Raw genomic sequence first — 26,803 nt, 5'->3', positions numbered from 1 at the left:
CTGCTGCAAGTAGTAAATAATTTTACGAGAATGCAAGGAGCCGCGGGATCAATTCTTGATCTATTTTTTGTCAGTGGTGCCATCCGCAATTTGGTAGCCTGTGAAGTCACAAACGGAATATCCGATCACAAAGCTGTGCTGCTGAGCTTGTCAAATGTGTACCCAGATCGTCAAACTAGCGTGCAATTTTTTCCCAATTTTTCGCGTGCGGAAGACGAATCTATTCTGGACATGCTTGATTCATGTTATGAGAATTTTAGGAATAGCACTGATAGTGTGAATGACCTATGGCTTACTTTTAAAATGATCGTCTCCCATTGTATTGCCCGTTTCGTTCCCAAAATTGCAAAAAAGTCTGTGTACCGCAATCCTTGGATTTCTCGGGAGACGTTACGCTTGCAGCGAAGGCTTAAAAGGTTAAAAAAGAAATCGAGCAGGAATTCATCATTAAAACCAATTGTGGAAGCAATTTCAGAGGAACTTAAGCAGAAAATAATTTGCGACAAAGAAAAGTATTACGGAACGCTCCTGCCCTCGTTCATTAAAACGTCTCCCGAGAGATTCTGGCGCCAAATCACGCCCAAATCTTCTTCCACGAACGAATTCATAGTAGACGGCAAATGTGTGCGTGATGAGGCTGTTGTTTGTTCTGCGTTCAACAAATTTTTTCAGTCAGTATTCACAGAGGATAATGGATGCCTGCCCAACTTTTCTGCAGCACTCCCTGCCATATCTGATGTTGTAATTTCAGAGACTGGTGTTTGTAACTTGCTTTTGAACCTTGATGTCAAAAAATCAGCAGGTCCCGATAACATACCAAACACTTTTTTGAAGCGCTATGCGGAGTGGTGCGCTAAGTACTTGACAGTAATATTCAACAGATCTTTACATGACGGATCTTTACCGGATGACTGGAGGACAGCCGCGATTAAACCTCTGCACAAAACCGGAAAAACAGCACACATCGAGAATTACCGACCCATATCTCTAACTTCCACATCATGTAAAATTTTAGAACATATAATTCATAGACATATATTAGGTTTCTTGGAACAGCACAAAGTACTTACCGATTTTCAGCATGGTTTCAGGCGTGGGTTTTCCACAAGTACACAGTTAGTTGAAACTGTGCATGACTTTGCTCAGTCGATTAACCAGGGAAAACAAACAGACGCAATATTCATGGATTTCCGTAAAGCATTCGATAAGGTGTCACATAACAAACTAATGCATAAATTAAGTTATTACATTAAAAATGACAGGATACTTGCATGGATTAAAGCTTATCTCTCGAACAGATGTCAGTTCGTCACTCTGAACAATATTTCTTCTAGCAGTGTCCGGGTTATGTCTGGCGTCCCCCAGGGATCTGTTTTGGGACCACTCTTATTTCTTTTGTTTATTAATGACATTGTGGCAGATCTTTCAGTTCGCGTGAGGCTGTACGCGGATGACTGTATCCTTTATCAAGTGGTGTCTTCAGTTGACGACCAGGTGCGTCTAAATAATGACCTAGCGAAAGTGGTTGCGTGGTGCAACAAATGGCAGATGTGCATTAATTTTGAAAAAACCGTGTTCATGAAAATTACAAACAAGAAAATGCCTCTTCATTATGTGTACGGTACTAACAGCATATCATTATTAGAAGTCACAGAGTATAAATATTTGGGCCTATGGATAACTAACAACCTTTCGTGGTCAAAACACATAGACGCTGTAGTAGCAAACTCAATGCGGAAGTTATTTTTCTTGAGGCGCTCCCTAAAGTCATCCCCATCTAGTGTTCGTCTATTGGCCTACAATTCTCTCATCCGTCCATTACTAGAATATGCCGTAATCATTTGGGACCCTTTCACGTTAACAAACATTCAGAAATTAGAGCGAATACAGCATAAAGTGGTTAGATATGTTTTTAACTCATATGGCCGTGCATCTATAAGTGAGCTCGTGAGGCGAAGTGGGTTACCCCCCGTCACTGAGCGCAATCGTGTTTGTCGACTGAAGTTTTTTTTCCAGCTCATAAAAGGACATTATAAAGTTGATACCTCTAATTATTTTTCTTACTCCTCAGGTTATAACACGAGACAAAGGCATGCACTAACAATCACCCCCTTGAACGCGCGAAATAACTGCTTTAAATATTCTTTTTTTCCGAGGACAATTACTGATTGGAATAAACTTAATAGCGAGACTGTTAATCAAAATTCTTTACTTCTGTTTGAAAAGTGCCTGTAAATGTTGTGAATTTGTGTGTGTTTATATGCTTGTATTTTGTTTTGTCCCACCCTGCTATGATCTGTACAAGATCGCAGTATCTATAAATAAAAAATAAAAAAAAAAGCTTGATAGACTCGAATTCTTGAATAACCTCGAATTCTCAAAAAACTGTTTCAGCTTCCCTTTAAGGGCAGCGAAAGTGGATTCCAAGGCATGGCAAGCGGGCGGCAGAAAGTTAGGTGGGCGGATGAAGTCAAGAAGTTTGCGGGGATACGGTGGCCGCAGCCGCCAAAGGACAGGGTTAATTGGAGAGACATAGGAGAGGTATTTGCCCTGCAGTGGGCGTAGTCAGGCTGAGGCTGATGATGATGATTTCCTGCATATTCTTACTGGTTAGTTTTCTCGTCCTTTTTAGCCCATTTGTCCAGCCCATGTCCACTGTATTGCCTCATTTGTAGTTTTGCCGTAGGAATCTCGTGATAATCTGCCAAAAGCTTTGATTTACTCCGGCTCCATGCCTCTGCCGACAGTGCCGCCACGAGGCACCGCTCCACTGTGGGGTTACGCTGCCGCGACCAGTTTTCACACCTTCCCATTTTAGCCACCTCGCTATAACGAAACTGTTTGTAAAGAAAAATGTATATTACGAAGGAATAGCCATTCCCCTTTGAATCTCCCATATAAACCTATGTATTTATAACTCGATTTTACGAAGCAGTTTTCCTACAGTGGAATATAACAGACCTTCAATAAAATCCACTCGCCATTTCGTGCTAAGTCGGTCAATTTTTAATGGTGCCCAACACTTCCGTACAGATGTGGGGCCCAATACGCCTTACAGAACACCATGGCTTCATCTACCCCAGCGGTGGCTGGTCCAAGCGGGCTCCAAATGTTCTCCATTAACCACCTGAACGTCCAGAATCACCAGAGAATTGAATTAGACCTCAACAACAGCACTGCTCAAGTGACGGAAGCGGGCCTATACGAGGACACTGGATGACCCCAACTCCAGTTGGCACCTCAATATATGTAAACGTAACGAGCAGAAACTTTCAATAGGGGAAACAGTCGTCATCGCAGGGGCCCCTTGTCCCCCAGCTCATTTGTTGAAAACTTACGCGAGACCGGAACGCCATGTGGCACCAAGTGAACCGATTCCGAGGCGCTGACGCTTACCACCGCTACGCAAGACCAACTTGAAGGTAATAAACCGACCCAGGAAAGGCCATGAAGTCAACGATATACGACCCTCCAGCTTTCCCGAGCCATCGTTACAGTTCGTCATTCATAATTACACATGTTCGCTTACATCTGTTGGCTCATTGTACCGGCGTGCTGACAACATCCTAATCACTTGCCATGGGCGGCGAAGGACGTCAGCTTTCGTGCTAATCGGACATCTAATGCTTTCACATTAATAATCGTTTTTATTTTTGTAGCTTATGCTTGAATCTTTATTCCCCTACTGACCAACTGGGTGAGGAAGACGAAGGGCCATGTTTGGCGACAAATAAGAAATCAATCGAATGAGTCATGCCACACGCCACCATTTCAGCTTGCAGACGCCATGCTCCATCAGGGCAGGAAGCCACGCCAGCCTGGAGCCCTTCGCCCCGACAACACCTACCAAGCGGCACTGGACACGGCCGTGTATATTGTCAACGTCTGCAGTATCGCCGCCCGATGACCAGGCACCTACTATGCCATATATGTAGATGGGAGAAGCGTCCCGTAGGATTGCACCGGAGTGATTTGGCACTGTCTGAAAGCAGTCGCAGACTGCCAAGGTGCCGACTCGGGAAGCAGCCTTTCCTCTACCTGGCATTCCAGCGGCCGACGTCATCACTCGAAACTATCGCCATCAAGAACTTACGCCAACATCGGGGAAAGGCGCCGTATGAACGGCCCCCAATCTCAGCGCAGACTCGGTGGCTCAGTGGTTAAGGCACTCGTCTACCGAGCCGGACTACACTGGTTCGAACCCGACCGAGGCGGCCGCATTTCGATGGCGGTAAAACGCAAAAGGCGCCCGTGTGCTGTGCGATTTCAGTGCACGTTAAAGATCCCCAGGTGGTCGAAATTATTCCGGAGATCTCCACTGCGGCACCTATTTCTCTCTTTGCTCTTTCACTCCCACCTTCCTCCCTTCCCTTACGGCGCGGTTCAGGTGTCTGCCGAGATATGTGAGACAGACACTGCGCCATTTCCTTTCCTCAAAAACCAATTTACCAATTTACTCCAATGCCACAACAGGAGCACTTGAGGTCAGTGCGCAAATCATGGCATCGAGTTATTTTTGGGCCTGGACTCAGCCATCACCAGTTCTGAATTGGCCAAGCCCGCACCTTCTCAATACCAGGCAGACAACTGATGAAGGTTTCGTGTCCGCTCTCGTCACGGACTAAACACTCCTGTCAAGATCTCACGCGTGCAGCACTGCTGCCTAGAGCTGTGCACGGGCCGCAAATTTCAGCCCGCGCCCGGCCCGAGCCCTACACTACTGACGGAGGCCCGGCCCGGCCCGACAATCAAGAAATCTAAGCCCGCCCGGGCCCAGCCCGAGTTAAGGCCCGGCCCGGGCACGGCCCGACCTGCAAAACTGAAATTGAAGTGACGACGAAACAGAAAGAGATAATTGAAGGAAAATCAGTTTATTTCAATGTTTTTAAAATGCTCGGCTCTCATGGTCCAGATGAAAATTAGTGAGTATATGCAAACACGCCACATGTAGAGAGTTATCACTCCAAGTTATTATGCAAAAACAACAAATCGTCCATTGATGACGGCTTGAGGCAAGTGCGGCGCTCCTGGATAATGAACCCGGCAGCGCTGAAATTTCTCTCGGTGCTTGAACTGGTAGCCGGAATGGCTAACACTTTCTTGGCAAGAAGAGAAAGCTTTGGGTACGTCGCTGCCTTGCTTCTCCAAAACTGTGATAGATCAAGCTCTGAGCAAGGGGGCTGGAGCCACGCAGGAGCAATCGCGATCGCGAAACCCGGCCGGCCCGTCCGAGACAAATATACCGTGGCCCGAGCCCGGCCCGGGGCCGGGTGAATAGACTTCCGCAAGGCCCGAGCCCGGCCCGCGGGCCGGGCCGGGTACGGGCTTTCGGGCCGGCCCGAGCCCGTGCACAGCTCTACTGCTGCCTCTCCAGACAAACCCCTTGCAGAGGGCATTTCAGGTGAGAGAGCAGCTCGCGGGGACCTCACGCAGAGCAGCTACCGCAGATGAAACACTGCGTTTCAAGCGCTGGTTGACAGGCAATGGTGCAGCAAGCAGAGTGCGAACCTTGCCTGCGAGGGGAGCATAAAGCCCTGCGCAACCTTGCATCACTCGCACGACCTTCTGACGACGACAAGCGCTGGCTCAAGGAAAATGGCAAGGCTATGTATTCCATGGTGACAACCACGGATCTGAGAGGCTGACTAGAAAACCCAAAGGTGCAACGGCAGCGCGGAGTCGATATGTTACGACGTTGCGACCAAAATTCTCTTCTTTACAGTCAAAAGTTCCAGGGGCACAACCAAACACTCGCTTCGTATGGCTGCAAGGCGAGGAGCTCTGAGTAATGCAATCACTTTAGCATACAACAAGGCAAGCATAATGCAGGACGTGGTTTCTAAGTTTAGCAACCTGGAGCTGGGAAGTGGCGCTGAAAACAACGAGCTCATGTCACGGCCGACAGAGGAGAGCCTTAAGCATCTGGATCATTCGTCTCCGGCAAATACATATTCGAAGTGCTCCGCACAAAGAATTGGACATAAAGGAGTTAGGGTTTCCCTGAAAAACATATGGAACAAGAAATTGGCGACAAGGGTGCTCATGAAAGTAGCAAATGTTTTGAGCTGAGGCCCAGAAGTTTCCTATCCGCCGAAGACGACCAGGGCAGAGAGCTTTGGGATCGCAAGGAGGAGACGTGCGGAAATGACGTAGAACCATGGCGAGAGGAAGTGAGCCTGTTGGCAAAGAACCTGTTGGCAAAGAACCAAGCTCCGGCTGTTTCTTTTGGATAAAGGAATACACCGAATCGCCACCTTTCGTGAAGAGCAATTTCTGGAAACAAGCTTCTGGTCACAGACTTCTCGAAGAACTCCAGTGCCATTTCGTAGAAAGTGGCCTTACCGTGATACCCCTCGCACACAAATCTTTTATGCGCTAGCAGCCGCCCTTTTAACCATGATTTCAACGAACCAGTAGCGCTGTCACTAGAAAGGCAGCTCAATCCAGCCTTTAACATCGACAAAAAGGAACCACGCTGCGTCAAGCACTACAATTTGAAAGATGAGTTCGAAACAAAGCAGCACTGGAATGTTGCCGCGGATCTCCCCAAGGCTGTTCTGGATATGCTAAAACACCGGTGTACAGACGCAGCGCGCGGCTGATCTTTCATGAGCGGCAGTCTTTGGAAAGCTTTCCACCGGTCAAAAAACTCCTACCCAGGCCCAGAAAATCTACCACTCTTTGCTGGGGAAGAGCTTGATGACAAACTGCAGTAGCCCGAGTCAAATAGCTCGCCACAATTCACTGCTTACATGCCTGAAAGCTCGCTGAACTTTCTTTCATCGCACTACCCAAAGAACAAGGATATCGAAAGAAGTCTCGATCAAATATTGCTTGTCGAAGTGAGAGAGTTGGCTTCTCAGAACAAAACCTTTGAATGCATCGCACCACATGTTTCGGAAGAAAGCTGTTCGGACCAAATAGGCTCAGTCTCTCAGGTCGCCACGAGCTTCAAGCCCGCCCGACCCGACGTCGATCCGTGCACTCCAATTTACGTGGGTGGGGCCAGTCCTCATATTCTATCAAGCGGATGGGAGCAACAGCGACACGAGGCGCAGTGGTCCACTGGCGGCTGCAAGGTGCTGCCTCTTACCAGAAATAATTTGGCCGCATGGCCAGCGAGGTCGTACCATCTTCCAATGGGGACGGCATCCAGCGCCGTCCATATCATGCGGTAGTTGACCAACGGTAACGTGCTGTCTCCAGACGAGTTCGATCCAGACGCAAGGGTGAGTGTAATGCAGTGCACAGACTGAATCCCGTGCGCACAGCGAAAGAGAAACTGTTATCTTGTCAGTTTTCTTCTTTTTTTAAAAAAAAAAAGGTCGTCTCGGTGCTTTTTCGTCGCATCTAGGAGCGGCTTCATTTGCTAGAAAGTGTAACCAAGAAGCACGGTGTCTAGTATGTCTTCTCCCTGCCCGGCAGCGAAACTAAAAGCAGGCCTTATGCTGCTGCCCATAAGCCCTTTGCAATGACCCTTCGTACCACAAATATCTTACACTTGCAACAGATAAAAGACTGGGTTAGTTCTCGACCAGGTTCGGATAATGATTCTTAACAATACTATATGTGCGCGCATCTTACTCGGACACTCTAATGGCCATGTTTAATGAGATAACTATCCAGGACGACACCTAAATGTTATTTTCTGTTGTATGACGCCACTTTTTTTCTGCTCCGAAACCACATGTCTCTTCGGGATGAAACCGAGACAGGCGCCGGCGCTGCCGCGAAAATGGCAGAGTAGTGGCCACAGAAGAATTCAAAGTGCCCGCAATCGCTCCTCGAAAAGCACCTCGCGAAAGAAGCGGCGGCTAGTCCACTCAACCTCCAGCGAAATACCTCTTCTAAGGACACTGCCAGGGACTCCAGAACCGAGGGGGCAGGGGGAGCGGCCGCCACCCCCCCCCCCCCCAACTTTTTCCAGGGGGGCAGCGCCCCCCCCCCCCCCCCCCTGGATCTTTCCCGATAGCTGATGCGGTTTGCCTGATCGGCGGTGCTCATCGCTTCGGTCTAAGCACATAACCGTACCAAACGTAGACTTATACCGGTTGTTACATGGGGCTCGCCGGCGACATCCCACTGCTGTCGCACGCTAGCCCCAAGGGTAGCGTACAATGTACAATGTAGCATGTACAATGCACCAGACAGCAGAGCCGACACGTTGTATAAAGCCTTGAGGGACATGATTTTGCGTCTGGGGTTTCAGACCCTAAGGGGGCACTGTTTTGACGGGGCCGCGAACATGGCAGGCAGATTTACTGGCGTGCAGAAAAGGATTACGGAATCTGAACCATGGTCAATATTTGTGCACTGCAGTAACCACTGCTTAGACTTGGTACTCCAGGAGATCGCAAGGAACTGCGATGTCATAGGCGATGCTCTCAACATTGTAAAGGATGTTTCCAATGCAATACTTGCAATCGAAGAACAGGAAGACTGTTTATTCGAGCGTTGTACTTCCCCCGGGTAATGATGCCGGTGAGCAAGATTGTTCTAGGCTGAACACCCTACTGCTACCACTGTGTCCAATGAGGTGGACAGTAAGAGTGAAATCAATGGAAAGGTTCGTTGAGAACTATGAAAGGGTGCAGGCAACTTTGCAGGAACTGGTGCAAGCTCAAAGCTCTCTCAGTGGCACCGGTAAGACAGCCTTAAAAGGATATGAGAAAGTATTAGAATTTCGAAACTTTATTGGGCATCAACCTTTCTATAGACCTGTTTGGCCCGTGCGAGGAATTAGCGAGGATGCTTCAACGCCCAGTTTACCGCGCTGCAGGAGCAAAAGCAGCAGCTTTGTGACCGCTTGTTAGGGCTACGGTCTGACGCCTCATTTGACGTCCTGTGGCAGCGGACGAACTCGAGCAACAGAGTTAGGTCTAAAGGAACCTCGAGCGCCCAGAGTTTCGCAGCCGCCCAGAAGGCTTCAATTCACAGACAAGCCTGATGAGCTTGCAACGCTTGACGGCAAGTCATTACAGAGAAAAGAGCTTCTTGCCGCTACCGATCGTACTACCACTGAGATCTGTAGTCGATTTGAACAGCCTGGCATGGAGCAGCTGATTAGACTCGAGCGCAATTTGACTGACGCTGCTGAAGGTCGAAACTTGGCGTTAAACGACCTAAATGAGCTTTTAGGAGCACACGCTGCAGATTTTGACATCAGCAGGCTTTCAGCGCAACTCGTGCTTCTCCCAACGCTCCTGCGTGACGAGGGTCCGGTCGCAAGTGAACGCATTTCACAAATTCTGCAGGGGAAGTCGGCAGACATGCGTAATATGATGGACCAGGTTGTCCGGTATCTGCAACTCGTGTTTTCTGTGCCTGCGTCAGCTGCTTCAGGAGAGCGGTCTTTCAGTGCTCTGAGGAGAGTGAAAACATTTCTGCGCAATCGAATGACGCAGAGGAGGCTGACGCACCTTCTCCTCCTCCGCGTGCACAATAAGAGAGTTGCAGACCTGCATTTGGATGCCGTTATGAAAGGGTTCGTATCTAGAACGGCAGAACGAACAGCAACCTTCGGCCTCCTTTGAAAACCTGTCCTGAGAAACGTCATCTTGTCATGCTAGCCTTGAAGCTCGTCATTCTGCGATACTATAGCTTTGTACCTAGTGACTACTTTCATGTCTTCTTGTATGAATATATCAGTTCACATTTGCTTCAGTGCGAGCGCGAATTCAGAAATATTAAAATAATTTTTTTCGCAGCTTTCGAATCCGTTTACTCACTTTCGCGGTCTGAGCAGGTTTCAGTAATTATGAAATTTCCAACCATTTTTAAAGTGTATATACCAGTGTAGAATAAGCGAGGATGCAATTAGGTAAAACTGAAACGGCTACAATGAATTAAAACATTAATAATTACTAAGAGTAAGAAGTTTGCAGGAGTCAAGTGGATGCAGCTAGCACAGGACCGGGTTAATTGGAGGAATATGGGAGCGGCCTAGCTTTGCCCTGCAGTGGGTCTAGTACGGCTCATGATGATGATGATGATATGAAGCAAAGACAATACCCCCCCCCCCCCCCCCCCCCCCACTCCCAAAAACGTTCCGGAGTCCCTGGACACTGCCTTGCGCAATAAAAGTTTAGCCTGTTCGTGGGTGGGCCGACACCTCTGGGAGTTAGTTCTCGACCATGCACTCACGGGGATGCGGAAGAAGAAAGAGCGTAGAAGGAATCAGCGTGAGGAGCTGCGCCCGCTACGTGGCAAGTGTGCGCGCGTGCGTGCGCTGACAGCTGCCACCATTTGTCGGGTGCGCCTGTCACTATCATGAACTACGCATGCGCAGTAGGAGCAGGCGGTTTCAACCAGCGGAGATGGGGAAGAGGCGCGCATGCGCAGTGCGGGCTCGTGGAAAAGTGATTTCAGCGCATCGGCATAACACAAAATCATTTCACCGCAGTTGCATTTTAGTATAGCGTAGCATCTTTCTGGAAGTAATCAAGATCGCATGCCAGCGAGCGCGTGCATTTCTGCACTGCTCCTTTGTGTAATCGCGTGCAACAAAATGTTCGACTTCTAAAAAAAACTGCATCAATCTGTACTTCTTTTATTTTGTAATAATAGTATAGTATGTAGTAATATCTGGGGTTTTAATGTGTCGACACGACTCGGAGGCTATCAGGGACGTTGTAGTGGAGGACTGCAGATTAACGTAGACCAGCTGGGGTACCTCAACGAGAGCCCACATCGCACAGCACACAGCAGTTCTGCATTTCGCCGCCATCGAAATGCTGCCGCCGCGGCCGAGATCGAACCTGTGACCTTGAGATCAGCAGCCGAGTGCCACAGCCACTGAGATATCGTTAGAGGTATTATTCGGCATCTGCTGTCTGAGACGACGAATGCTTCCGAAATTAAAAGTTGCACAAGAGAATTGGGTTGTTACGTCTGTTTCACATTATTATGGTAAGTACATGACACATAGCAAGGGAAGCACTCGGTGCTGTACGAGTTAGAGCAGTGCCAACAATTCGATTAAAACCATGCGCAAACATGTGAAAGGGGGAGTCTATTAAACTCAAGATTTCACATTAATTTGGCTTACAGTCTTTAGAATTGTAGAAAGCACATTACAGAAGTGCCAGTTCGGTTTCCTCCTATACACCAGACTTCCTTCAATTTTGTTGTCGCATAGACAGGATGCCATTTTCACACTGGCACATCTCATTTATTCTAAAAAAAAGATGGTAAAAAAATATGGGTTCGGTTCCAGTTTCGGCTTCACTTAGTATGGTTCCAGTTTGACATCCTGGCTGTAACTCAGCACCAAGTAACTTTTTCCTGTCATCCACACTCAAAGAATGAATGATCCCTCTGCGTCAACAGGGTTGATTGTGAGAAAAATATCCGAGATCAATGGAAGGGTGTGTTGGGGTCACTTAGATTCCATCCAAGAAAGGCAGAGTGTCGAAGTCTCCACCTTGTTCGTCTTGCTTAGAAAGAAACTGTGCGAGGTCTCTGTCACTAGATTTCAGTTGAAAATTGGTTTTTGAGGAAAGGAAATGGCGCAGTAACTGTATCATGTAGTATATCGATGGACACCTGAACCGCGCCGTAAGGAAGGGATAAAGGAGTGAAAGAAGAAATTAAGGAATAAGTGCCACAGTGAAGGGCTCTGGAATCTTGACCAGTTTTCAGGTACACCTGCCCTTCAGCAGGTAGGACTCTCGATTCTTCACTAAGTACAGGCACGCTTGCAAACTCCCACCTTGCAGCGGATCCTCCTTCGGCTGCGGTCAACCTTAACAGGTTGGGATTTCGTTATAATCTTAATATTATTTCCTTAAAAATTTTCCCGACATCTTAAACTCCCCCTTGTGGTGTTGTGCAAATAAGGTAAATTAGTCGTTTTCCCATGGTTCTGTTGTTCCTACTGATGTTTGCAACAATTGTATTAAGAAATCACAATTTGGCTGCTAACACAAAATTCTGCCAAAATGCTTAAATCCGTGATTTTTCGTGGAATTGCAGCAAACTGGGGGCCTTACACTACGCCCTACGCTCTACCATATATATCATGGGAATGCAGAGCATATATGAGTAATGGGAGGTGGCCCTGACCCACGTGACCTTGGATCATTAACTAAAGTTGGTTCAGCAAGTCAGTCTGTCAACGGAAACCCTTGGACTAGTGGTGCCACCAAATAAGTTGCTTTACCTCTGTTTCTCTGCCTTACAGATTCCGTGCGGCAAATTGAAATCACTACATATGGCTAACTGAAATCACCTTCTCTATCAAGCGCGCACAAAAGGTGCGCAAAATTTGCCCGCCTCCAGCGAGGCCTGTATGGTGGTTTTATCTGAACAATTCGTCAGCTTCTTCAGCATGTGGTTTGACAATGGCGCTCCCTTTGCCGAAAATTAGGTATACGCGGCACAATCGGTGATGCCGCACTGTGCGATGCGCACGGCCCGCTGCGCCATGTTGCGCCATGTTGCGCCTCCAGAGTTGCCAGAGTTGCATGCAGTTTCCCATTGCCTCGTTCATCAACCTCCTCGCTGCACATGGTGCACTGCAAGCGCGCTGCGCTTCTCTTGTTCTATCTCCAGATTACTTTGTTTTCGCAGCATGATCGCATAGTCAATAAAGCCGTTTAGCAGTGCGCTAGGCGTGTTTGACAGCATCGAGACTCCGATGGTTTGATAGGGCCAAGCAGCGGAAAACTAAAGTGCTGAAAGAAGGGGGCCATCATCAAAGCCCTCAGTTTGGCATACATAACCTCCACAAGATGCTCCTCTCATGCGGAGTAGTAGTGTGGCCCAAGCACCCATAAGCTGTGTGGCAAATTCAGTAAGAACAGGTACTCGTACAGAAATCGCAGCACCATTTCCTCTTTCACAGTGGCCCATATTAGATTTATAGCACCAAGAAAACTGTGCTAAATATTCTGATTAGGTCTCCCTGTCATTTACATTGTTCCTCCAGTGTGAACTGTGGAACACATGGGTGCACAATGACAAGGCTGACAAATTCAATTGGTGTAAGTATATTCGGCCACATGGTGGGCACTCGTGCATATGTTGAAGGCTCCCGCAATGCACACTGGCGGCACAATAAATGACTGCTGTGCTGTGGCCGGTACACAGTGACAAGAAAGCCTGTTGGCATGAGACAGTTGCAACAAAGGTCGCAATACTGCAATGACGAAGACTGTGAGGCTCCTTTGAATCCATTTAAACAGGTTCTGCGCTGCATGCATTTTCCTCTGCAATCGGAATGACGCACTGCACCTCTCAAGAAACTTTTTTTTGAGATTCCAACGCTGTTTGATATTCTGTTCCAGATTGTACACCAACTGCACAGCAGAAGGACCAAGCAAGGCCCTTAAATTAATGTCCGAACCTCAGCCCGTCGTGGTTCTGAAAGACAAAACATTTCAGCGCTGCTGTGGGGATGCTGGCTACACTATCTTCCGACCTCCATAGTCTTCGTAAGACCATCACGTTGTGGAAATTCCTGATTAGCTCACAGTTGTAATAGCTATGACCAGGAGGCACTATCGCCAACTATGCCCGTGCCAGGATATGGCGCAGGCATACGAAAGAGTAATGTGCCCATCACTGAACTGCATGTGCACAGACCTGCCAAGGTCATTTGACTGAAACCATCTTCTGCAGTTTTTTGTCGGAGGGTTTTTGGAAGAGCTGGTACTCCAGATCTGCCTCAGCTTGAGTTGCCATCTTTTGGAACCACCATGCTTGGGCACAACCACAAGAATAGTTGGTCTACCATGCAAAACTTCAAATTAGAACCCACCAGACTACTCATGTGCATGTTTCCTGCCTTTTCTTTGCAAAAGAAATTGCTAGCTATTAGCGATCAGTTGTTTCCCAATTCTAGGCCAATTCTAGAACACTTACTGAAGCCTTGTTATCAACAACTTATTTGATATTCAACCTTTTTGGTGGTTGCAGTAGGAAGCGCATGAGTCTGTGTCCAACCCAGTTGCAGTACACTACCCCAGACCAAGAGTGGCCAAAGGCTATGCCAAACGCCAAGGAATAGAGTCTCACATCCTCAACAGCTCAGCAGACTCTCCATGATAAAGACTTGCTGTTGTAAATGGTGTGCCAGTGAACAGACTCGAAACTCTGTGTAGCTTGTTTTGTCTACCCTGCTCCCGCAATCATGGACCACTATGGTTTACTTGAAACACTGTACACAGTAGCAGCAGATAGAACAGGCAACATCCCTTGCTTGTCACACTATATAGCTGCCGTATATTGTTCAAGCTCCACAGTATAATCAAAGTAAAGCCAATACAAAGAGTAAGTGGTCATCTATTAGAAGGGTCCATCTTTTGAGATTGTCAAGCATGGGAGATTTTACTGCAACATCTGCATACATTTGTATGTGCATTTTACAACAGATCTATGAGAACCTTAGGTTTGCTGACTGGGAAATAAATACGATGAAGAGAACACGGTACATGAAAGTTAACTGAAGTTTGTTAATGCTCAAGAAAAATTCAAGTAGCAGCAAGAAAAAAAAAACAAAGACGTGCAAGATCACAATATGTGTGGCACAAGTAGCTGCAAACTGTTCTTCTACATATATATTTTCCAGTGCTGCACCTTAGAAATGCAGAAATACAATCACTACATACAAGTCAACACACTTCAAGAGTATAGCATCATCACAGCATTATTATAGCGCAGGCTACAACCACAGCAATTTATGTGCATATGGACTTAGAACATCCACATAAACAAATCTGTTATGTACAATCTGCCAGTAGCAATCGTTATGCCTGGTACGAAAAACTGCACTGCAGCAGCACATGGAAGACCAGTTATAAAAATGTATGTACAACTGACGTGCAACTGGTTGCAACATTTAAAATATGTACCAGCATATATAGGATAAAATGTTGCACCAAGTTGCAGACAGCAAGCTGTCCTGTAAAACGATAAGCAAAGCTAAAAGTTGGCCAGGTAATGAAACAAAAATAATGACCAACACTGTTTTCCCATTATAACTACCATGTCCCTCGTGCACACTAAAAAAAAATAAGGCACTTTTTTAAGCAGCACAACAGAAAAGAAAAATGTTACATCCACAAAATTGCAAGCAAATTCTCATAAAAGACACTAAATAATGGTTTCCCATATACTCCAATAAACATCACAAAAGGAGACTTAAAAACCTGTTTAGTTCAAAATGTCTAAATCAGCACAGAACTTTTAAGCATCCCAATTAAAATAAGCATTTTGGCTAGCTGCAACCTGCATAGACAAATGACAGCACAGCACAGTTTCTACAAGGGATGCAGCAGCAGCAGGACAAACACGTTCGCCTGTCCTGCCACTGCCTCATTTAAGAAAATTAAAATGTTCAAGAAAAATCTCCCTCATAGGCCAAACCAGGTGTGCCAGAGTTAAAACTGTGCAAAAACCTGCACAACATGAGTTTCTTCTCTATAAAGAAGTGACATGCCTTCAAAAAGCTTGACTTGCACATAAGGGAGCTGCTCTATATTTACATATATTTAATAAAGCATATGGTTAATGACAAAAACAAAATAATAATTCCATAAAAACGTACCAGGAGCAGCAAAAACCACATACAATGCCCAAACTGATATTATCCACATGCTTGTAGCAAACCAACAGCTCCAGCTTGTAACTAGACCCAAGATGGTCTGCTCTGAGTACTTTCTGGCTTCCAAAGGCCTCTTGCAAAAATTTCACACCAGTGAAGTGGCATTTATCAATCAGTTACAAGAGCTCCAAAGCAACAGCTGCATGATGTATTTCCATAATCATGTGACAAAAGATCCCTAAACTATCTCTTAAGAAAGCTGCCATTTGTTTTTTAGAATTGATCTCTCATCTCAGCATTACTGCATGATGGAAGTACAAAACACACAATGCAGCACATGTGGCGAGTGTGGGGCTAATTACAGAGCCCTGCACTGTGCCTCTATTTTTTGTTCTTTTGAATGTACACATGAATGACTTGTCTTTACCTCTTGGACAGATGGTGGCATATTTTTGCAATTATTACATGCACCGACATGCAATTCAGGTGAAAGATGATGAGGGTTAAAAAGATGGATAAAAGGAGCATGCAAGGACAGGCTGCAAGCCTTGAAAAGAGGCTACACTGCCCTATCATCAACACAAAATTCTACAAGGTATGCATTATGTCAGCAAAACAACTTGGACATATAGTTTCATTCTACATCGCTGCACTACTGAAAGCTTTTATCAAATTACCTTTCTTCTGTGTTTCCCGAACATGTTCTCAATCCTGGATCTGTTAACTTGTCACTAAATACAATGATTATCTTTTTTTTCCTGCATGTAATAAATTATTTGCGATTGGTACAGCACTTGAGCAATGATACTGAATTAGCATGTTGTAATCATTAACATCATTTACATCACTGCCTTGTAACCACTGATATGTCCCTACCAACATTGCGACACGTGGCCATAGAGGATGTGTCAGTGACACTAGCAGCTATAAAACACCGTGCCAGCAGCTGTTCTGCAAGCACAATTCAGCTAAGACATGATGCTCTTTCAAATATAAAAAGTATGTGGCAGAAAAATCCTACACTCCTGTCCACTTAGTCCCACAAGAAAGGGTGCCCATGTGAAAGGGTTTCCCTGTAGCACAACAAAAATGTGGTTAGTAGTACAGCAATCTGCATATCTGCCTCAGAACCTGTCAAAAATTCTTTGCCATACAGTGGCTTTGTGGCTGTACAAATTTTAGATGAAGGTCACATTTTGTAGTTTGCTTAATTTCAAGAACACATTAGGCATTCTGAGCCCATGCACTGCAAGCCAAGCCCCCCAAAAAAGGCGGCCAACCAAGTGGACAAGAATGTTGCCTTCTGTAGGAAAAGGGCAAAACTCCATAAACACCATGACAGAATTTCCCTATGCAATGATGACACTGATCCATTTGACTCTAGAACTTGCCCTTTCAAGAGGCAAGCTTACAAATGATGGTAACCTCTTGTTACTACTACATTAAGCAAGCAAGTACTGATACCAAATGTGTTCCTGTGTGAAGTGTTCCTGTATGAAGAACACCTAAACATGCAATCCCCGTGGAAAAATGAGCATGAAACAAAACCAACTACATAAAGAGAGAAAACGAAAGTTTTTGAAATGCGCTGATACATCCCAGCAAACCAAAAACCTCTCAGAGACGTCTCGCTAGACGTCTCAGAGGTTTTTGGTTTGCTGGGATATACATAGGTTAGTGTACATCTAACAGTTCTAGTAAATGCTACAGTGATGCAATACGTGTGACATATCACATGTGCTGCATGACAATATTCAAATATTACTATATCAGCCTAGTAGCAAGTGCTACAAAAGAAAGCAAAGCCACTGATTACAAAAAAAAGTAATGTCTGAAATCTAACACATGAATTTGTAAAAGGATGAGTTATGATTAAGCGTGGAATGAATTTTAAACATGGAGCTTAAGGCCAATATGAAAAAACTCCATGCATCCTGCACTCTGACAGCATAGCCTACTGATACACTTATGTTGAACATGAGCCATGATGTGATGCAAACAGTGTGGACTCGCTTCGGGTAGATTAGCATTTTCACAATTCACCCACACAAGTACCAGCATCTAGCACTGTCAACGTACACAAGGCATCTCCAATGATAAGTTACCCATAACTTCAGAAGGAGAATCAATAAGAAAAAACTACAGCCTACGTCAAATTCTAAACAGAGTAATTTTAAAATGTACAGGAACAAGCAATACAAAAGGAAACACTTCGTTCACACTCAAATCCCAACTTTTCTTTTTTTAAAACCTGTATTGAACTTGAAAGAAATAAAAGAACCACTTGTCAACAGGAAAACGCCCACAAAAAATAAAATGTAAGGTCCTCATTTGCACCTAGGTGGAAACAGTTGGCTGCATGCAAGTAATGTGTTTCCTGTCATATTGATTGTACTTCAAATGACCAGGGCACTTGTCTGTACAAGCATAGAAAAAAGATAATAGCAACAAACACAAAGCAGCAATTTATCATTGCCAAGGTCACAAGAAACACTAAAACAGTGACAAGCTTCACACTGTGCAATTATGCACTAGTTGACACATACTAGTACACAAGCAAAACCACAGATGTTGCATCATGAATGCCAAAATAAAGCTTAACAAATCTGAGCACGCCTTTGTGATGAGAACATGTCACAAAACTGCATTAACATGAAATACAGCACTACTTATACCAAGCAGTCCTGCTTGGTAGTCAGCCTCACTATGCCACTATCTCCGAAACAGTGCCACAGCAATTGCAAGCACTGCTATAGAAAGATGGGATGCATGGATACCAGCAGCACCGTCCGGCTCAGATTCTCTTTCCAACTGCGTAGCATCCGAATTTGTCTGCTTCACAGCATTGCAGTCATTGCCACACTCAACACCCTCACAGATGTCGCATAACGTTGCCTTGTGAGGGCTGTAGAACATTCTAGCACTGCGAGCTAAAGAAAGAAAAGGAAGAAAATTATATTGTTGAGTATGCACTCACTCCTGATACTAAACAACAATACACTATGTTTCATCATTCGTACTATCATGGGCAAATATTTCATTTCAAATAGTCACGTATTGTTGATGCCAGCTGTCAGTGAAAATTACCAATAATGGTTTATGGGGATTTAACGTGCCAAAACGACTCAGGCTATGAGGGATGCCATACCCAGCAAACCAAAAACCTCTCAGAGACGTCTAGCTAGATGTCTCCGAGAGGTTTTTGGCTTGCTGGGTAGTGAAGGGCTCCAGAAATTTCAACCACCTGGGGCTCTTTAACGAGCATTGACATTGCATAGAACACGCACCCCTAGAATTTCGCCTTCATCGAAATTCGACTGCAGCAGACAGGATCGCAATTGCGCCTTTCGGGGTCAGCAGCCAAGCGCCATATCCAGTGGGCCACCGTGGCGGCGTTAAATTAGCAATAATGCAGCACACATTTCAATGGATGTATATGGGTTGCAACAGCTGCTTCATAAGGGCCATGTTATAAATGTTGTTGGTGAAAAGATTGCTTCATTATATATTAAATAAAAATGAATCACTGGGCAATGTCATGATGAGGGAACACCTGTCGGGCACTAAACTCTGCCTGCACACCAGTGACATGTGATCGCCAGTCACGTGGTACCTATCACGAGCGGTGAGCGAAGGCATGTGGCCTGCACATTGCCATTGCTGCGATGGCCATGCGGTATGCACCTACAGCAGTGAGCATTGCCGCACGTGTAGATAAATCCTATGAACCATAACAGACCGATATGAATGCATTTCCCATGCTTCTGCATGCCAATTTTGTTCAGTGTTTGGATGATATAAATTTAAATAATCTCAGAGGCGCATGAGAGACCTTGCTGTACCTTGCTGTAGACAAGACTGATTTAAGCAATGCAAAATTTGATCATCCACCACTTATTACAACTTAAAAAAGAAAAAGCAACATAACAAATGTAACAAAAGATTGCAATACCCAAACTCATGCTCAGTCATAGAATGAACAAATTTTACTCACCCAAGTTGTAGTAGTCATAAACCTTGACTGCGACTGGTTTTTGGTTGGCAACTTTGTGCTCCCTATGAGCTGGTACAGTGACACATAGTTCTTCTCTTCCAATCTGCAGATATGTAATATGCATCAATCATTCACTCATACAAATACAAGCAAGTAGAAATGGTACTCCAGTACCAGCTTTTTGCAGGCACATTACTTAGCAATGTCATCTGAAAAGGCAATTTTGGTCAAAAAGCTGTTCCTGAATTTCAAACGCTCACTTTCATACTGTTACAGGTTCTATTTACAAATGCTATATACAAGACAGGTCGACCAGAGCCTGGTGCGCCAGCGGCAGGATACTGGACTTCCTCTTTCTCTTCCAGCGTGCGCACATCTTCGTTTCTCAGGGCCCATGCGTAGCACGTGACAATATGTGTGTTGGGAATATGCATGGTCTTCAAAGAAGTTTAAGACTGGAGAGCCTTGACACCATGACACAGTGTGCACTATGTGCTTTGCACTACTGCAGTCCATACCCACCAGTTGTATAATCTGAGTAGCGCTGGCCCCAAGGAATACAACAGGAGGGCCAAAAAAAAGGAAAATAATACTGCCCTGCCTGTGGCCCCAAGACTGTCCAAGCTGCTCTGCCAAAACTTTTTGCTACCCCAAGTTTTTACTAATTACAGAAAATGGTGTTCTCATTTTGCATGTATTTCTCTGTGGAATAATTTACCCCCGAGTTTAATATCGCCTAAGTCTTTGTCTATGTTTAAATCAAATTAGAAAAATTTTCTTTTGCAGCAATAAACGGAGTGAACAGCTTCTGTCCCTTTCTGAAATTCTTGTTCTTAATTATGTGCTAGAAATTTTGCTCTTGTTTGTTGTGGCTTGACAACTGCACCCCGGTATTCTAACTTCAACTGGCATGTTTCTTTATCTCTTAATGAATATCTAGATCATTTTTCACGGCGCTGTTTTTCTTTTTTGTTTTCTCCTTTTTGTATTTTGTACAATATTATTTCAAACAGCTTGTTATTTTTGTTCTGCATATCTGTTATGTTCTTCGCCCTGATACTCTCTTAATTCATTTCCATCAAATATAAAGTTTCTCTATATAAATTATTGTTATTACTGCTAAATGTAGTTGTACGTGTTGCTGTTTGTTTGTTATTAAATTTGGTATTGATCTACCGGGGCTGCTGTGACAGGCGCTTGACTTTGGGACCCTCACCTGTATACCGAATTTATGTACTTATCCGACATGTACCCAATAAATTTGATTCTTATTCTCAACATATACCTTTGTGAACACAAGTAATGCTGTGTGAACACATGGCTTAAAACAAATTTCATCAAAATAAAGTTTCATTATGCCAGCATCATGGCCAACTAAAATATTGAAAAAAGTTCCAACTAATTTGTAGGGGTGTGTGAATATTCAAAATTTCGAATACAAATCAATTATGTTTGATATTTGGTTCATATTCATTATCAAGAAATTTATATTCAAGAATTTCCAAATAATCAAAAATTCCTGAATATTCTTCAAATATTCGCCAGTGATGATTGTGTACCGAGCCGACTTTCATAAATTTTACCACGGCAAAACCACAGCTTCTGAGCAACTTATCTGACGATAGAGTTTAAAGTGCCAGGAAAACAAAATAAATGCGTCTTCTTCACTTTCTTCTCCAGCGCTTATCACGTGGACTGATCATATTCAGACGCTGCTAGGCTTGACCTCGTGCGAAAATCCGCAGTGGGCTTTCCCACATATGACACTTGATGTAAACAAGATGGCCAACCACCCATTTCGAACAATCACAAAGAGAAAGCGAGCTGTTTTTTTTTTATCCTTCCCCAATATGTTACCAACACCCACACCCTGTCATTCGTCACGTCGCCTTCATAACTCTCCTAGCATGAGTTCTGCCATCTCGTTTTAGTAACTAATGTTGCAAGAAAGACCACTTGCAGAACTTTGCATGAGGCTCCATAAGAGGTGAGTCAACAGAGCAAGCGATCATGTAAAAACCTCGTGTATTGCATGATGCATTGTAACCCGCGCTCCTCTTAGAAGCGCTTAATGGCACAAGTGAAGACGATAGGAGGGCTCCTGTCGTTCGGCATGCACATCTCACGTAAACATACTATTACTCATTTCCCTTTCTCCCTGAACTCCATAGCGCTATCAGTAACTAACTCATACAGGTACCTGGATGTTGAAATAACGAACAAATTAACTTGGGTGGACCACGAAACTGTGCTAGCACTAACAGAGCCTTGGCTTCATCCGAAGATCGCTAGCTATGTACCCTCCACCCATCAGACTACTAGCATACAAAACATACGTTCGCTCTAAAATGAAGTATGCTCCGCAATATGGAACCCTCACCAGAATTACTTAATTCAGTCACTCAAAGTCATACAGAACTGGGCAGCACGAATCAACTTCCCAGTACACAGCTCGGCACAGCATTACTAACATGAAATCGTCTCTCGGTCTTGAACCCTTAGCGCCCCACTGGAAACTTCAATCCTTTGTCTTTTGCATAAATTTACTGGAGTTAAAAAATTGGCGACATGAGCGTAAAGGAGCATGCAAGAAGTTTTCCTGCACTGCACGAAAACTTCTTGCATGCTCCTTTAGGCTCATGTCGCCAATTTTTTAACTCCCTTAGCATACAATGGCTGCATGGTTCTTTCAATGCCTTCAACAAATCCTTCCTCCCCATCGCCATAGAAGAATGGAACAATCTCCCCAAAACCATTGTTACAGTCTAAAGCCTCCAGATTTAAGGAACTATTAACCGACCATTTGAACCTCAAATAGCCACTTTTCATCACGCTCCTCTCCCAGCAATCCGATTTCCTTGTAATACCACGTCATCACCTATTTTTCTTCCTCTCCATTTTTGCCACTTTTGTTTTGCGCATTTTATTTTTCCCATTCAGTATTTATTGCTACATGGTTTGTTATATTTTTGTTTTGTTTACCTGACGTTTTCAACCCAATTTGTTATTGTTATTGAACTATGGGTTACCTTTTTATTACTGTTTTTCAACTTATGTATGGCCTTTTCACACCGCTGTCTCTCCCCCTTAGGTAATGTCCCTGATGGGATCTTTAAGGGGACAATAGATGATGATGATGATGAAAAATAGCCTGCCCACTGTGGGGACGCTTTCGTCCCCTGCGTTCGCTTTCCCTCAACGCGCTAGTTCCCTGTGGTTAGCTCCTCCGCAAAGCACTCCTCTCGGTTCGGTGACTTTCCACTAACAGGGGAGGGCGCTCGCGTCGCAGCGACACCAGCGCCACGGATGGCGTTTTGCTGCGCGCTCGCGGGGAGCTACGGGGCCTCTTCTCCCTGGGACAGGACAGCGTGTGGACGTTCACGCGCAAAGCTCCGCTCTTGGCCGCGGGCGTCCTCGTGTGGAAACTTCTTCCCCTCAGCTCGTTCCGTCGGGCCTCGGAGTTTATCCCTTTGCCCTACCGTGGGCGGACGTTCGCTCGTAGCCGTGCTGGTGAGTCGGACATCCTAGATTCCTCAGTGTATTTTGTTGCTAGCTGGCGTTATTGTTGCTATAGCAATAAATGCCTTGTTTGTGTCAGCCAGTGTGTCGTTCCTTTGTTCCCGCAGAGCAAGGCCCGCCGTGGTCGGCGTGCGCTCAGTAGCGTACGCGACCACGGGGTGGGGTCCGCGCGGTTTTGAACTGTGTCAGCCGCGCTTAAGCGGGGAATACGTGTTTATCTCCCCCTTTTTAACCCCACATCTGGCAGCCCAACGTGGGGCCTGCTCTTGGAACATTGGACGACAGTCTGTTCGGTTCGAGGAACGCTCTTTGTCCGGACTTGACAAGTGCTAGGCCTAGAGTGAATTTTGATCGCTAGGACCTGCGGCATGCTTTCTTGAGTGCGAGGTGTATTGCGCTGCAGCATGTTTGAACTTTTCGACATGCTCAGCATGTTTTTTTTTTGTGAAGTTTTCTTCCTGGAGTTTCTTCAAGAACCACTTGGTCCGCATCGAGGGAGCGCGAGGCCTAGCGCCCGCGGAGTTGCCGAGCCCGAAGCGAGTGAGTACGGAAGCCGCGTGGGTGGTCCGAGTTTTCTGTATATATTTTCTCGCTGTCTCTTTTTCGACTCTGGGAGTCGCGGCTCTGGGAGCCGGGTGGCCTGGGGCCACGGGTGCCGTAACGAGCTCGCTGGTATTGCAGCTCGGCACCGGGCGTTCCGACACCGTCCGATACGGTGGGCGCCGATCACTCAGCAGCTGCTTCGTGCAGTGAGCGGGGAGGACCACCCCACAACGCTGATGTCTCCTCGCGGCTGCGCGCACGAAACCCGTTTCGGGTCTTTCTTTTGTTGGGGGTCGTCGACCTTCACAGTGGTAGTGAGGCCTAAGGCTATTCATAGCTGCCTGCACCTTGTCAAAAGTGACACGACCACCGGACCGTGGTGTTGAGAGGGGGGCGCACTTTGCTGCCCCACCCGTTTTTTTTTTAACCTCGCATGAACTGAGCATTCTCGTTCAACTCAAGAAAGGGCTTTGTTCACTCGAACTTTGCGTTGCACGGCCGCCCGACACGTTTTGCTAGCGAGTTGAGCATTGAGCCACCAGGCCTTTGTGTACGCCGTTTCCCCTCCCGTGACCTACGTTAAAGGCATGCGGAGTGTGTTTTGGCAATCTTTCAGATCCAGCGGAGCCACTGCGGCTTGCTGTCCTGTGCACATCGTCTCGCTGCCGCCTGCTGCGACGGAGCGGCCTGTATCCTGTTCGCCGCATCCATCCGGGGCAGCTGTGGCGAGACCAGACAGCAGCCACCTCTGGCTGCTGTTGCCCTGGCGACTACTGCGGAATCTTGGACTGCAGTGGTCAACCGGCCCTCCTCTTCGCGGGCCTGCGGGCACATAGTCCGCGGGCCATGCGAGTCGTCCCAGCGGAGACCTTCACGCTGTTGGCGTGACCTCCGCTGCAAGACCTGCCTCAAGTGCATGAAGACCAGGAGACTCCTCCATAGCATGTAATTTGCAGGCGCGGGGGTCTATTTAAGGTTGGGGGGATGTGGGGACGCTTTCGTCCCCTGCGTTCGCTTTCCCTCAACGCGCTAGTTCCCTGTGGTTAGCTCCTCCGCAAAGCACTCCTCTCGGTTCGGTGACTTTCCACTAACAGGGGAGGGCGCTCGCGTCGCAGCGACACCAGCGCCACGGATGGCGTTTTGCTGCGCGCTCGCGGGGAGCTACGGGGCCTCTTCTCCCCGGGACAGGACAGCGTGTGGACGTTCACGCGCAAAGCTCCGCTCTTGGCCGCGGGCGTCCTCGTGTGGAAACTTCTTCCCCTCAGCTCGTTCCGTCGGGCCTCGGAGTTTATCCCTTTGCCCTACCGTGGGCGGACGTTCGCTCGTAGCCGTGCTGGTGAGTCGGACATCCTAGATTCCTCAGTGTATTTTGTTGCTAGCTGGCGTTATTGTTGCTATAGCAATAAATGCCTTGTTTGTGTCAGCCAGTGTGTCGTTCCTTTGTTCCCGCAGAGCAAGGCCCGCCGTGGTCGGCGTGCGCTCAGTAGCGTACGCGACCACGGGGTGGGGTCCGCGCGGTTTTGAACTGTGTCAGCCGCGCTTAAGCGGGGAATACGTGTTTATCTCCCCCTTTTTAACCCCACACCACGTAGTTCCAGTTTCTGAGCTTCACCACTAGCTCACAGTGACGGCAGTTGTGAGCCAGCAAATTTTCTGGTCATCTGAACCCAGCTCCGAGCCACTTTCGGACACTGACTGCTGCGTCACTGGCCACACCATTTTCCTTTTTAAAGCAGTCTCATCGTTCCAACTCCAATGTGCGTTCCCCTCGCTTATGTCTGCGTTGTGCTGCCAGCACACCGAAACTGCACGTTAGTCACATGCTTTTCGGTGGTTGCACGGTGGCTTCACCACATTTTCAGCATTATTTGAAGCGAAAGCTTCACTACACTAGGTAAAGCCAGTTTCGCAGTTGCCCCAAGTTTCACCTTCAAATGACCTTGAGCTTCAAAAGCAAAGGAAAGGCGCATTACTGGCCCCCTGGAAGAGTGGACACCTTAGTCCCGCTTTAAGCTACGTGGTGGCAGGGTGGGCACACTGCCTATCCAGTGTCCGGAACGCACTCAACATTACAGATGCCAAGCCGCGTGCAGTTGCCAGATACACCATAGCTTCTGCTCTCTAACCGGGTTCTGCAGTAATTGAACCACAGCTAATTTTTTTTTTTTTAGGGACACGGGGAATTTCATGAACAGACCTTTGGATAAACAGGGCATTTCTTCCAGTCCATTGAAATCTGAATTAATAAGGTTTTACTAGCCATCATTATTTTTAGTTGGCAGTCGTGTTGTTTCATGGGATTTCATTTTGCATGAACACATTACAGGTTGCATGCTGTTATGCTGTCTAATCAAGTAGTATACGCTTCTGTGCACATCATGTTTTTTTTTATATGGTGGTGAGTCAGTCCAACTTTGTTTATTCCATTTGCAAAGACCTAAGCTATTTAAAAAGGGGGGAGGGGGGGGGGAGGGGGCAACAAAATTTGCCTATTTATTGTATAAATGCGTGTAAGGGCCACATTTTTTCTTCCAGATTTGAGGGTTAATTTTCGGGGTGCAGCCCATATAGGAGATGTGCGAAAAAAAAAAATTCTAATTAAACACATGCCAATAAGGGAATGAGCGGCATTTATTCTTCATTCAGTCGCCACTCACGGAGTCTTCCGACTCCGAGCTGGTGCTGTGCTCTGGTTGTAGTGGACTACAATACTCTAGCTCTGGTGCATGCTCATCCCAAAAGAAGTTGCGCAGCATGTCCACTGTAAATGCGCAGCCGTTGTTCCGAACTTTAATTACATAGCAGAGCAGCTCTTCTTCCAGTTCAGGAAACTTGCACGGCTTGCCTCGGAAAGTGAGCTTTTTGCAGCTTGCGTTCCTCAAAGCATCCTTTTGGTTGCACCATCGTCAGACGAACTTCTCATCCACGTTGACTTTCCTGCCTGCTGCACGCTTGCCGTGTTCGAGAGCAAACTCCCAGCAGTGTAGCTATTAAAATGCTTGCCCACTGTGCTAAAACTGACACTCGATGGCAGCACACAAAAGCCACAACTACAGTGGACTACCACACTACCACAACTCCCATGGAACTGAAGTTGATGATACTGATACCAATATGGAGAGCGGGAGCTCATGGTGCAAGAAAAAGTTGATGATGATGATGACCTACGACCTCAGGCGCCATCCGTGGGCGGCAACTGGCAG

General features: G+C 46.3%; 2 protein-coding genes across 6 annotated transcripts in view; one reads left to right on the top strand and one right to left on the bottom strand.

Moving 5' to 3' along the window:
- Positions 1 to 9,050: 9,050 nt before the first annotated feature.
- On the top strand, positions 9,051 to 9,533 carry LOC149351440 (uncharacterized). The gene has a single exon (XM_089577021.1). The coding sequence runs from the start codon at positions 9,051 to 9,053 to the stop codon at positions 9,531 to 9,533; it is 483 nt and encodes a 160-aa protein (XP_089433147.1).
- Positions 9,534 to 14,286: 4,753 nt separating this feature from the next.
- The window catches only part of Tep2 (Thioester-containing protein 2), a 104,598-nt gene continuing 92,081 nt past the window's right edge, over positions 14,287 to 26,803 (bottom strand). For all 5 annotated transcript variants that reach the window (XM_089580755.1, XM_089580751.1, XM_089580752.1 and 2 more), the window contains 2 exons: positions 19,539 to 19,641; positions 14,287 to 18,474 (listed from right to left, as the gene is read on the bottom strand). In XM_089580755.1, coding sequence (XP_089436881.1) covers positions 18,257 to 18,474; positions 19,539 to 19,641 — 321 coding nt within the window. In that variant the 3' untranslated portion in view covers positions 14,287 to 18,256. The remainder of the gene's footprint in view (positions 18,475 to 19,538; positions 19,642 to 26,803) is intronic.

The sequence above is a fragment of the Amblyomma mixtum genome, chromosome 3 (genome assembly GCF_055824585.1).
Source record: "Amblyomma mixtum isolate Tamu chromosome 3, ASM5582458v1, whole genome shotgun sequence".
NCBI lineage: Eukaryota > Metazoa > Arthropoda > Arachnida > Ixodida > Ixodidae > Amblyomma > Amblyomma mixtum.
Note: the sequence above shows the minus strand (reverse complement) of the source record. Positions and strands in the feature narration are given on the sequence as shown.

What these genes read in the sequence shown, in the direction of transcription:
- LOC149351440 (XM_089577021.1), top strand. Translation starts at nt 9,051, where the DNA reads ATGGAGCAGCTGATTAGACTCGAGCGCAATTTGACTGACGCTGCTGAA.